The sequence below is a fragment of the Indicator indicator genome, chromosome 23 (assembly GCF_027791375.1).
Source record: "Indicator indicator isolate 239-I01 chromosome 23, UM_Iind_1.1, whole genome shotgun sequence".
In the NCBI taxonomy this organism is placed as follows: domain Eukaryota; kingdom Metazoa; phylum Chordata; class Aves; order Piciformes; family Indicatoridae; genus Indicator; species Indicator indicator.
The window spans coordinates 13,219,233-13,231,931 of NC_072032.1; the positions used below are offsets into that span (position 1 = coordinate 13,219,233).

At 47.9% G+C, this 12,699-nt stretch overlaps 1 protein-coding gene across 1 annotated transcript in view; it reads left to right on the forward strand.

Moving 5' to 3' along the window:
* SFXN5 (sideroflexin 5) overlaps nucleotides 1-12,699 on the forward strand; it is an 84,337-nt gene that overhangs the window by 54,929 nt on the left and 16,709 nt on the right. The window contains 2 exon segments of the mRNA XM_054391439.1: nucleotides 1,321-1,436; nucleotides 3,827-3,912. Coding sequence (XP_054247414.1) covers nucleotides 1,321-1,436; nucleotides 3,827-3,912 — 202 coding nt within the window.

Genomic DNA, 12,699 nt, shown 5'->3' on the forward strand with positions numbered 1-12,699 from the left:
CCCTCAAAAAAAAAATTAGACATTTGTTATATGACATGAATTGAGATTAATTAGTGAATATTAACCCATCAGGCAGTACAGAAACACATTTTTGGAAGCAGCGGCACTCGCAGCAGCAGTGGGTTTGCTTTAGCTGGGGTTGGAAAGTTTGCAACAAAATGTGGTGGGGATTGCTGGGAAATGCCAGGTTTGCAAACCTCTAACTTCTGTAGGAATTAGCAGCTTTGCTTTGGAAAAATGTTAAGAAGTGCCTGGCCTCCCAGGGAGGATGTTTCTCAACCCCGACTCTTAATATGTTACTCGAGGAGCAGAATTTGGGGTTATCTGTGTTTAGTTTTGGGCCCTTCACTGCAAGAAGGATGTTGAGGTGCTGGAGTGTGTCCAAAGAAGAGCAGTGAAGCTGGTGAAGGGTCTAGAGCACAAGTCTGGTGAGGAGCAGCTGAGGGAACTGGGGTTGTTCAGCATGGAGAAAAGGAGGCTGAAGGGAGATCATTTTGCACCCTGAAAGGAGGTTGGAGCCAAGTGGGGTTGGTCTTTTCTCTTCTCCTAAGGAAATAAGGACAAGAGAAAATGGCCTGAGTTTGCACTAGGGGAGGATACGAGGAACAATTTCTTCCCTGAAAGGATTGACAAGTCCTGGAAGAGACTGACCAGGACAGTGGTGGAATCTCCATCCCTTGAGGGATTTGGCAAAAATTCCAGGAAAAAGTATTTTCCTAATGTCCAACCTAAACCTCCCCTGGTGCAACTTGAGGCCATTTCCTCTTGTCCTATTGATTGTTACTTCTAGAAGAGACCAACCCACACCTGGCTCCAGCTTCCTTTCAGGGAATTGTAGAGAGCCAGAAGGTCTCCCCTCAGCCTCCTTTTCTCCAGGCTAAACAACCACAAGTCCCTCTAGTGCTCCTCTCAAGACTTGTGCTCTAGACTCTTCACCAGCTCTGTTGCCTTCTTGGGACACATTCCAGCACCTCAATGTCTTTCTTGAAGTGAAGGTGCCAGGATGAAGGTCCTCTTGGGTGAGGATCACTCTGGAGGGTGGGGATGGCAGCATCTGGAAATGCTGGTGTGTCTTTGCATCAGTACATTTCTGATTGTGGCAAAAGATCCATTTACAAGTAAAAGAAAATTGTCTTGGTTCTTCTTTTCCTCTTAAGAATCACATCCTTGTCTTGGAATAAGAGTGGCTCCTTGACTTGCAGAAACTTCTTGGCAGACTGATGGAAGCAAAGCTGAAGGGCTGTCACGGCAAACAGAAGCCTGCCATTTGGTATTGTCCAGGCCTGTGTTGCTAATCATCCTGCTTTTTCTTATCCTCAGCTAGTGCCAATATCTGCAACGTTGTCCTGATGAGGCACACGGAGCTGGAAGAAGGAATTGATGTTTTGGACAACAATGGAAACATCGTTGGATCTTCCAGAATTGCTGCAAAACACGTATGTGCTCATGATCTTCCTGAGCAGCCTGTAGACAGGCTCAACCAGTCCCACAGCCATTAGGAATCAATCCCTTTGGAAGCTGGGAATGGCTGAGGTTGCTCACCAAGCAGCACAACTTCATGCCTGTGTTACATCTGCCCTGTGTGGTCGTGTAGCCACCAAACTGAGTGTGCTTGCTGGTGGCTAACCTGGAGGGGTTCAGAGTGACATCAGGAAGACCCTGATGTGTTACCCTGATTCTTTCACAGCCTTACGATGTCTTTGTGGGAACTTGCAAGCAGTTGATGTTGAATGCAAAGCAAAGCTAACTTACACCTTTTTCTAAATGAGGAAGGCTTCATTCCCAAGCTGAGGAGCTTTTTAACCCTCACCATGGTGAAGCTGCCTTAACAATTGCCAGCCAAAGCTTTGTGAGCCAGATGTTTTCATCTTCATCCTAACACCTAGTTTGTTTTCCCCTCTAACCTTCCACTCTCTGCCATCTGCCTGCAATTATTCCCTTTTCTTCCTTTCTTACAGAGTTTTGCCTTCTGAGCATCATCTGACTGTCTGAGGCATGTTGTTTCCAAGTGGGCTTTAATCTGAAATGGAAAGCATGTAGCGAAGCACACGCCCAGGCAGAGGAGTTAATAATATAATGCTTGGCATTTCTCTCACTCCTTCTGTCCAAGGCTCTTAAGGCACTTTGTAGACAGCAATTAATGTACAGATTTACAGTCCTCGGTGAGCACTGGGAGATCTCTAATATCTCTCCATATTGTTGTTTAACAGGGAGATTAAAACAATCTGTTGAAGGGCTCAGAGACACTTACTTGAGCCAGTTTTCCTCACTTCCATTAACTGGCTTCAGGACCCAGCTTCCCCTCTCCATCCTAATGGTTGGGTTGAAGACAGCCAAAGTAGAAAATAAAGATTAAAAGTGAAGGAGATGTAAGTGTGAGTTAGGAGGAGTTTAACCAGCCAATCTGAGACTTCTGACAACTTCTGCTCAGCTGCCATCTAATTCTGGGGCTTCTTTCTGAATAGCTCAGTACTGGGTTGTGTGGTAGAAAATTTGGCAGTTCCTTAGCATCTGTGCTTCTCTGAGACCACAGGATCACAGGATGGGTGGAAGGATGAGTTGGAAGGGACCTCCGAGGATCATCAAGTCCGACCCCCCTGCCAGAGCAGGACCATAGAATCCAGCACAGGTCACACAGGAACACATCCAGATGGGTCTGGAAAGTCTCTAGAGAAGGAGACTCCACAATCTCCCTGGGGAGCTTGTTTCAGTGCTCTGTGACCCTCACAGTGAAGAAGTTCCCCCTCATGTTGAGGTGGAACCTCCTGTGCTGTAGTTTATATCCATTGACCCTTGTCCTACCCTAGGTTGCAACTGAGCAGAGCCTGTCCCCTCCCTCTTGACCCCCAGCCCTCAGGTATTTATAAACATTTATTGAATCTCCTCACCTTCTCCCATTTGCAAGGACTGAGTGCTTGCAAGCCTGCCCATGTTGGCAGTGCTGGGTAAATGGTTGGACTCAATGATCTTAAAGATTTATTCCAACCTAGATGATTCTATGACAGACAGAAGTTTCATCATTTCCATACAGAATCCACAGTATCCTCTGCCTAAGTCTGCCCAAGCCCCATGTGTGGTCACAGTGCTTGAGGCATCACAGGTGGGTTGTGGCAAAGCTGGTTAGAAAAGATAAATGGAGACAACCTTGCTAGATCACCCCATGATCTTCTCCAGGTCTCCTCTCAGGATGATTATGCATGTCATGCTGTTTCATTTGCTGCTGCTTGAATCTTGCTGGGGAAGCACCAACCATAGCTCCACAGTTAGGTGTCTTCCTGGCTGTTACAATGTTTATGCTTTGCCTAAACCACCAGTGATTAAAAACCAGAAACAAGTCTTGGAGCAGGCAGTAAGGTGCTGCAGTTCTCCAGCACACCACTGAAACTGAAACTCAGTTTGGGGAAGAAGGGTTGAAGCTGCTGCTCAACCCCTACTGAGATATTGCTCCTTTGGACGTCTTCCAGGCAGCTGTTTGGCTCTTTCTTTCTCCAGGCAGCACTAACATCTTTCTGTAGGAATATGACAAGATGTTGGGGTACTCTTGGTCACATAAAGTGAAATCAGGGAAGCTCTTAGGTGTCTCTGTTTATCCTGCTGGGTCTGCGACCAAGCATGGGCTTCAGCCCACCAGTTGTAGCAATGGAGCAAAAGCAGGTTGTGTACAAAGAGCTGAAAGGGTGTGTGTGTTGATGCATCCCCTCCCATGTGCCACAGAAGAAGGGCCAGGCAAACAATTTCTGTGCCCCCATGTTGATTTCTCCACCCAGCTACATCCTGAGATTGGTTTGAACCATTCTGAGTTTGTTTGTTTGCTTTTCCTTTCCAGGCGCTGCTAGAAACGGCCCTGACTCGAGTGGTCCTGCCAATGCCTATACTGGTTCTACCTCCAATTATTATGTCCATACTGGAAAAGTAAGTGGTGGGTAATATGCAGGGGGTGCTTTTCAAGGGGAGAAAAGATCCTCAGAAGGTGTTTTTCATTGACATTTCTTAGCATTGGTCCATTGAAAACTGGTTTTGCTTATTGAAATGTTTACTTTCCATCGCTTTGGCATCTAGAGGAAAACTCATGTGAGGAGCCAGCTGAGGGGCCTGGGGTTGTTCAGCCTGGTGACAAAGAGGCTCAGGGGAGAGCTTCTGGCTCTCTGTAACACCCTGAAAGGAGGTTGGAGCCGGGTGGGGGTTGATCTCTTCTCCCAGGAAACAAGTAATAGGATAAGAAGAAACAGCCTCAATTTGTGCGAGAGGAGGTTTAGGGTGGACATTAAGAAAATATTTTCTCCTGAAATTTTTGTCAAGCCCTGGACCAGGCTGCCCAGGGCAGTGGTGGATTCTCCATCCTTGAAGGTATTTCAAAACTGTGTAGATGTGGTGCTGAGGGACATGGTTTAAGTGTGAACTTGGCAGTGCTGGGTTAACAGTTGGGCTCCATGATCTTAAAGATCTCTTCCAACCAAAACAACTCTACGATTCTCTTGACCATTGCTGTAGGCTGATCAGGTGTTGTATCCATGGGATTGTTTGACGTGATCTTTCTGAGACTCCAGCATTATGAGTGGCTCTTTTCTGTAGATCAGTGTGACCCCAAACTCTCTGAAGTCAGTGGAAAAATGTCCATAAGTTTTCAGTCCTCGTTAGAGCTGCCATGTGGAGTCAGACTGAAGGTCTTTGCCTCTGTTCAGCTACTGATTGGGACTGCAGGGACTTGCTGGCCACATGGCCCATCCAGACCGCCTTGGCCACTGTTGGCCTTGCTTATACCCTGTTGGAATTCACTTGCACTTTTTTTTCAGTGATGTCCTGTGGCTTGAACTTCCTTAGAAGAATATATGCTTCCTATATTGTGCAGAAGTTTGCTCTCTATAGCTGTTAAAGCCAGAATCTCTCTTGGCAGATTTCTCAATGGAGCATCAGTGCTAGGAGAGCTGGCAGGAAAGGGCTGGGTTACTATATAATGTCTAATTATCTCCTCTCAGAGTTCTTAATAGCAAAAAAATCCCAAACCAAAACAAACAAAACACCCCTGTCACCCTCTCTGTTGTCCATTTCCCACCTTGATTTCCATCACCTCCGCTTTTTCTTCTGCCCAGGGATGCTGTGAGTCTGTTTGGAGCTTCTGGGTGCTCCTAGCTCCTTAGGACACCCATCAGCAGCTCATTTCAGCGTGAATGATCCATGGGGTGGGGATCACCTTGCCAACCTCTGGAGGCTGATTAGGCTATTGAAAGATGGAGGTGCTAAAGGGCTTGCTACCTTTGTCCAGACAGCCAAGCTGGAAGCACTCTTTAAACAAATCTGTTGATAATGGCTAAGCCACTCCTCTGACAAAGTAAATAGCAATTAGTACCATTAGGGATAACCCCTAGCTGTGGTTAGCCTTGTTTACCCTTGTAGAAACACCCCTGGGCAATGTTCTGTCCTTAATGGAAGGGTCAGAGCTGCTGCTGTACATTTGGAGACTGATCTTTAACATCTAAGTTTAAACACACTGATATATTCTAGTACCTCTGCAGCACCTGGAGGTGGTCACCAAGATGTGTACATCCCAAGGCCTGGCTATGGGAAGGGCATACCAATTCTCTTTTGGGAACTCTGAAGTAAGTTCTTTCAGCCCTTTTCAGCCAGAATACACTGGCTTGCTCTCTTTCTCAAAGGAACTGTGGTGGTGGTGGCACAGACCTGGTAATGTTGCATGCCACTGTTTGGAGATGGCTGCTGGAGACACACAAGGACAAGGAGTGCATTCCAGTCACCCCGATTTTGTGCAAAGCAAAAATATTCCGAGGGCTGGAACACCTCTGCTGTGAGGCCAGGCTGGGGGAGTTGGGGTTGTTCAGCCTGGAGATGCCTTCTGGTGGCCTTTCAGTGCTTAAAGGGGCCAAGAAGAAAGCTGGGGACAGACTTTTTATCAGGGCCTGTTGTGGCAGGACAAAGGGTTTGAAACTAAAACAGAGAGATTTAGACTGGAGAGAGGGAAGAAATTATTTACAGTGAGTGAGGGGTGGTGACACTGGCCCAGGTTGCCCAGAGAGGTGGTAGATGCCTCATCCCTGGAAACATTTCAGATCAGGCTGAACAGGGCTCTGAGCAACCTGCTCTAGTTGCAGATGTCCCTGCTGACTGCAGTGGAGTTGGACTGGAAGAAAGGTCCCTTCTCACCCAAACCGTTCTGTGATTCTGTGATTATCACTTTATGCTTCTCCTTGACAATAAAAAGCTCTGCAGCCTCTTTCATCCCGTGTCACCCACAGGATCCCCCAGCCTATGATCTACCTGCAGGACAGGTGCTCAGGACTGACCATGTCTTACTGTGGAGTACCTTACTCAGGGTTTGCTCAAAGTCACATGTAAGAAGAACAGGGATTGTCTCTTATCTTTGTAGCCCAGCGTCTTGGCAGCTTCCCTGCTTCAAATTCAGATGCATGATTCCAGCCTTTATAATCCCATCAAAGCTGCTTTACTGTTGTCAGTTGAGAGGACTTCAGTTTTCATCTGTCCACATGCCAGACACTTCAGAAATGCCACTGATTTGTGATGTTCTTACCACAGAGCTCATTCTTTTTGCCTTTCTGTCTCTCTGAGGCTTCTCACCAAAGTGGCTGTGTGTGTTGGTGGCTTCACGCAGGCACTGGTTCCAGTCTAACCCTACACTGGTGTTTACCTCATCCAAAGGAGATCTCCCCAGAGGATAAACTATTTTATTGCTGCAATCCAGAGGGTTTTTGGAATCCTGGTTATCAACATGAATAGACAAAAATCTTTATGTGCAAAAATTTTGTGGAAAAATAGCCTTAAAATTATTGTCTCCAAAGGACACACTGAGGACTCAGTGGGTCTTGCTAAGCGTCCATGAGCTTTAATAAAACTGGCTTGTACTGGGAGAAAAAAAAACAAAAACAAACAAATAAACCCCAAAACAACCAAAAAGCCCAAAGAACTGGCTTGCATTAGCAAGAGTATGACCAGAAGGACCAGGGCAGGGGTCATCCCCCTGTACTAGGTGCTGGTGAGGCGACATCTCAAATACTAAGTTCAGTTTTGGGCCTCTCACTCCGAGAAGGACACTGAGGTGATGGGATGTGTCCAGAGGAAGGGAATGGTCTAGAGCAGAAGTCTTGTGAGGAGTGGCTGAGGGACCTGGCGTTGTTCAGCCTGGAGAAAAGGAGGCTGAGGGGAGACCTGGCTCTTTACAACTCTCTGAAAGGAGGTTAGAGCAAGGTGAGCTTCAGTCCCTTCTCCCAAGTAACAAGCTAAAGGACAAGAGGAGACAGCTTCAAGTTGTGCCAGGGGAGGGTGGACATTAGGAACAATTTCTTCCCCTAAAGGGTTGTCAAGGCCTGGTCCAGGCTGTCCAGGGCAGTAGTGAAGTCCCCATCCCTGGCAGGATAGAAAAGCTCTGTAGGTGTGGTGCTGAGGGACATGGTTTCAGTGGTGCCCAGTGACAGGAGAAGGGGCAATGAGCACAAACTGGAACCAGGAGCTTCCATCTGAACAGGAGGAAAAACTTCTTTGCTGTGAGGGTGCTGGAGCCCCTCAGCAGGCTGCCCAGAGAAGTTGTGGAGTCTCTTCTGGAGAGATTCCAAACCCACCTGGACCTTGTGATCCTGGGCAAGCTGCTGTGGGTGACCCTACTTGACCAGAAGGGTTGGACTTAATGATCCTCAGAGGTTGCTTTCAACTCCCACTGTGCTGGGATTCTGTGAGAGCATCCCTGCCCATAGCCAAGGAGGTTGCAGTCCAGGTGTCAACTCAGAGGTCTTTCAAAGTTTTCTGCTGAAGGACGGAGTCAGAGGTGAAAACTCCTTGAGGAAAAGACTTGGAGCATCTGGTGAGAAGTTGAACTGTTCTAGTTGGGTCGAATTTGAGTTAGCCTGGGGTGTTTTTAATGGAGTCATGTGAAGGCATGGATTAGCAGTTTATCCATGGAAACTCTGGGAGTGTCTGTAAATGAGAGGGATGAGAGTGACAGCTCATTGTTTGGAGGCTGGAATCAGAAGTCACAATCTGGATCCTCTACCAAGTCATCTGCATCTGAGGCTGTGGTGAAGGAGGAGAGTGCCCAGGTGGCCGCGGGTGAGAGTGCCGCAGCCGGGTGGGAGCTGCCCCCATGCCACATGCTCCCAGCAGCGGTTTGCAGCTTGCTGCAAAACTCTCCCCGCTGTCCCACCTCCCTCGTTTGCATCTCGATATTCCAGAAAGTTTATTTTAAGTGGCCAGTTCCTGGTCGTCGTCTTTCCACTTGGATCCAGGTCTTTCCTCTCTCTCAGCCATCTCTCCATCTGCATGTTTTAACTCCCCCAGCTGCCTCTCTCGTCTCTTGTGCCATTTTTTTTTCCTTTTTTTTTTTTCTTTTTTTCCTTTTTTTTTTTTTTTTCAGCTCTCTTGGCTTCTCTCCTCCCTTTGCCTGCTGTGTATTTTAACTCCCAGGGCCGCCTTCCCTGCTCTCCAAGTTCCCTCCCACCGCCGAGCTCGGCGGCGCGCCGTTCCTTCCCCATGTTTCATGCATTTCCTGCTGCTTGGCCGCTCCCTTGCAGCAGTGAACAGATAGCAGCAATGTTTATTTTCAGCCTGCATATGCCACGCAGGGAACACGGTGTCAGTTGTTTTGTGCAGATGTATTCTGGGTGAAGGTTTATAAATAATATCCCTGCTGGCAGCTTTAATAGGGGGAAAGAGCAGGTTCGCAGCAGCCGGGAGACAAAAGGAGGCTTCGCTGGAGCGTGCCTGGAGAAGGGTGATGGAGCTGGTGAAGGGTCTGGAGCAGAAGTCTTGTGAGGAGCACCTGAGGGAACTGGGGTTGTTCAGCGTGGAGAAAAGGAGGCTGAGGGGAGGCCTTCTGGTTCTCTACAACTCCCTTAAAGGAGGTTGGATTGAGCTGGGTGTTAACCTCTTTTCCCACAGAACAAGTGATAGGACAAGAGGAAATAATCTCAAGTTGTGCCTGGGGAAGGTTTAGGTTGGACATGAGGAACGATTTCTTCCCCATAAGGGTTGTCAAGCCTTGGAACAGGCTTCCCTGGGCAGTGGTGGTGTCCACATCCTTGGAGGGATTTCGAAGCTGTGTAGATGTGATGCTGAGCGACATGGTTTAGGGGTGACCGGCGGTGCTGGGTTGATGGTTGGCCTCAATGATCTTAAAGGTCTTTTCCAACCAAAATGATTCTATGATCTATGGGATGTAACTGGCTTTGGAGCAGTCAGTGGAAACTTCATTAGGAGCTCCATGTCATAAAGATGTGTGGGAACGACTGCATCCTGTGGATCGTGCTGGTCTTCTGATCCCTCAGACAGTTCCATTTATTCAGATGCTTCTGTGAATCCTTTTGTCAGGCAGTTCTGATGAAATTTGGGAAATGCTGGAGGTTTCTCCCAGCCATCATCCAAGAATTCTTCAGTAGCCTTTGTCCACATTCCAACTCCTTGCAGAGTTGAGACCTGATTGATGTCTAGACCACCCAGGTCTGTGTAGAGTGCAATCTCAGGTTCCTGTGTAGGCTGAACTCTGTGGTGGAAGAGCCCAAATCTAGTGGTACTTGGATCTTGTGGTCTGGACAAGTGATGGACAAGCTCAGGCCACCTGCAGTATCTGCTGTGGACACTTGAAGGTAATACCTGGCAGTGGAGATTAAAGAACGTAAGCTCTTCTTATCTCCCTATGTCAAGTTTCTGCCCCATGGGACAAGCAACCTCAGAGTGTCTAGAGCACAGCAGAAGGTCTGAGGATGGGCTCCAGGAGCTCATGGGTGTTAGGCTAGACAAGAGGAGGTCCGAGTGCTGACTGTGCAGTGTTTATGAAGGAAAGATACAGCTGGAGCTGTTGGCAGTGGGCAAAAGGTGAGAGTGGAGTGAGGAGCAGGAGTAGTTGTGTCCATAGAAGAGCAGGAGTAGTTGTGTCCATTTCTGCTTGTTCTTCACCTCCACATCATCCTGGTCTGGTGGCAGAGTGGCAGCAGCAGGTCAGCATCCTGAGTCAGTTTAGCCATGAGAAATGGAGATTCTCTTGGTGGGCAGCCAGTGCTCAGCCCATGGTTTTGTGGTGCTGGAAGGGTGTTTTCCTCAGCTTAAACCACTGCAGAAGTGTGTGTGAGGCAGAAGACCCCTCTGGTCCTTGTGTTGTTGGCCCTTTGCTGGAGATACTCTCATTGTGACAGTGTGTGCAGGACGTTTCCTGCTGATGCTCTTCCTCCTCTGAGGCACAAAGTCTCTGCGTCCAGCTAAACCCTCGCTGGAGTTTGTTTAGACTAAGCAGCTGCCAGCAGTGACACCTTAAACTGCTGTGGCTGCTTGCAGAGTAAACATTGAAACTGCTCCTTTAATTATGTCAATCAAGCACAAAAATCCCCCAAGCTCACTCACTTTGCATCTGATGGGTCCTCTGGGGGGGGCACTGGGGCTACAGCTGAGAGCAGGATGTGCTCCTTGATGAGGACAGCAGTGGCCTGGCTGGACAGGGCAGCAGACAGGGCTGGAGGAATTTCTCAGCATTCCTAAAAAGACCCCAAATTGGGTGATAAGAGCTCAGAAACGCTCAGCAGATAGCAGAGCCCCAATGGGTTTGATGAAGCAGAGATACACTGTGGTGCTAGCCCTGGGAGGTTGAGAACCTCAGCCTGCAGGATCTGGGGAAGTGCAACCACCCCAAAATCTGGGTGCAGATCAGAGGGATGTTTTGATTCCTGGGCTCTGGGATGCCTCAGGACACCAGAGCTTCATCCCCCAGTGCTTTTCTTGCCCCGCCGGCATCCTCGGCGTCTCGCGTTGTGTGTATTAGCTTTGAACCTGTTTACACCAAACACTCCAGAAACCCCTCAGAATCTGTCAGCTGGGAGACTTTGGTTAACTCCTGTCATATTTAGCTTAGCATCTGACACCTCCTTCTAGACAAATACAGCTCTGGTTCACTGAACCTGATAACTCCTTTTTAGTACAGCGACTGACTTCCATATGGAATAAATTACAGCACCTCTCAAGAAACGCCAGAGGCAGCTGCCAAATTATGCAAAATTTAAACCACTAATGAACAATGTGATGAAAGTTGAATGAAGGTGTATTTACAAGAGCTACAACACACTGTCTCCACGGAGCAGATGTACTGTCTGCACAAGTGTGCATGTGTCTGTGTAGATACCTACCTACAGGCACGCTCATGCATATTGAAATGGTCCTCGTAAGGTCTAGCTGCCGAAGGTGTATCTGTGAGGGACTGCTGCCTAGCATCACAGAATCATAGAATCATAGAATGGTGGGGGTTGGAAGAGACCTCCAGAGATCATAGAATCATAGAATGGGCTGGGCTGGAAGGGATCTTTGAAGGTCATCCAGTCCAACCCCCTCTGCAGTCAGCAGGGACATCCTCAACTAGATCAAGCTGCCCAGAGCCCTGTCCAGCCTCACCATGAATATCTCCAGGGTTCAAGTTTGCGCCCACTGCCCCTTGTCCTGTCACTGAGCACCACTGAAAAGAGCCTGGCCCCATCCTCTCGACCCCTACCCTTTAGCTATTGATCAGCATTGAGAAGATCTCCAAGATGCCAGTGGCAAAGTTGGACTGTCAGGAAAGCTGGGGACAGACTTTTTATCAGGGCCTGCTGTGACAGGACAAGGAGTGATGGTTTGAAACTGAAACAGTTTCAATATAGACTATAATATAGACTAGAGATAAGTAAGATATCTTTTACACTGAGGGTGATGAGGTATGGGTCCAGGTTGCCCAGAGAGGTGGTAGATTCACCATCCCTGAAACTATCTCAGGTCAGGTTGTTTGGGGCTCTGAGCAACCTGCTCTAGTTGCAGATGTCCCTGCTGACTGCAGGGGGGTTGGACTGGATGACCTTTAAAGATCCCTTCCAACCCAACCCTATCTATGATTCTATGAGATAATCTTTCCTTTCCCACAGGAGGCTAATAGCTGGAAAGAGGGGTCTGGATTTTTTGACAGCTAACCAAATGCAGCATTTAATATTCTTCTGAGATCTGTGTGGAGAACGAACATCCTTGGGACATAAGCAAAGTGGACCTCTCAATTTATTATGAGTCATTTATTCTGAACCACACAAATTTTAGAATCTGAATCCCAATTAAGACATTACACTCCATGTGTTAATTAGTCCCCTCTCCTTTTTAAATCAAGCCTTAACTCTTCTTAATTAGGAGGTTAGCCCTTGTGCTTTCAACCGGCCTGAGTCTGAAGCTCTCCTGGAAATCACACCTGGGGGCTGTGCTGGGGATCATTTCAAATTGGTTGAGTTTTTACTTGGGTGATTATAAGGTCCCCAACAGGGTAGTAATTAAAGAGGGTCCAGCTTCCAAATGAAGATGTCAGGGGTGGTATAAGCAGTGATGTCTTGCTTCTAAACTGTCCTCCAGGGAGGCTGGAGGGATGCTGGTCTCATGATTTTCTCAACAAGGGCTCTCACAGATCATGACAGCTTCAGCAGGAGGAGAAATCAGTTCCAGGAGTTGCCCCTCTGCATCCCAGGGATTAGTTATCACCACCTAATGATGGCAATTGTCGAAGGTGGTGTTTGTGAAAGAGTGGAGGGAAGTAACTTGCTTTCCTGACTCGGGTGAAATCCTTCAGGGCTTCTGCAGGAGTCTTTTAGGTTAGTTTGTGCTCTACACAAAACAAAGCAGCTCAATATTGGAGAACAGAAGCTTGGCTTTCACAGCATGAATTGATAGGATCAACTCCGTCTCGAT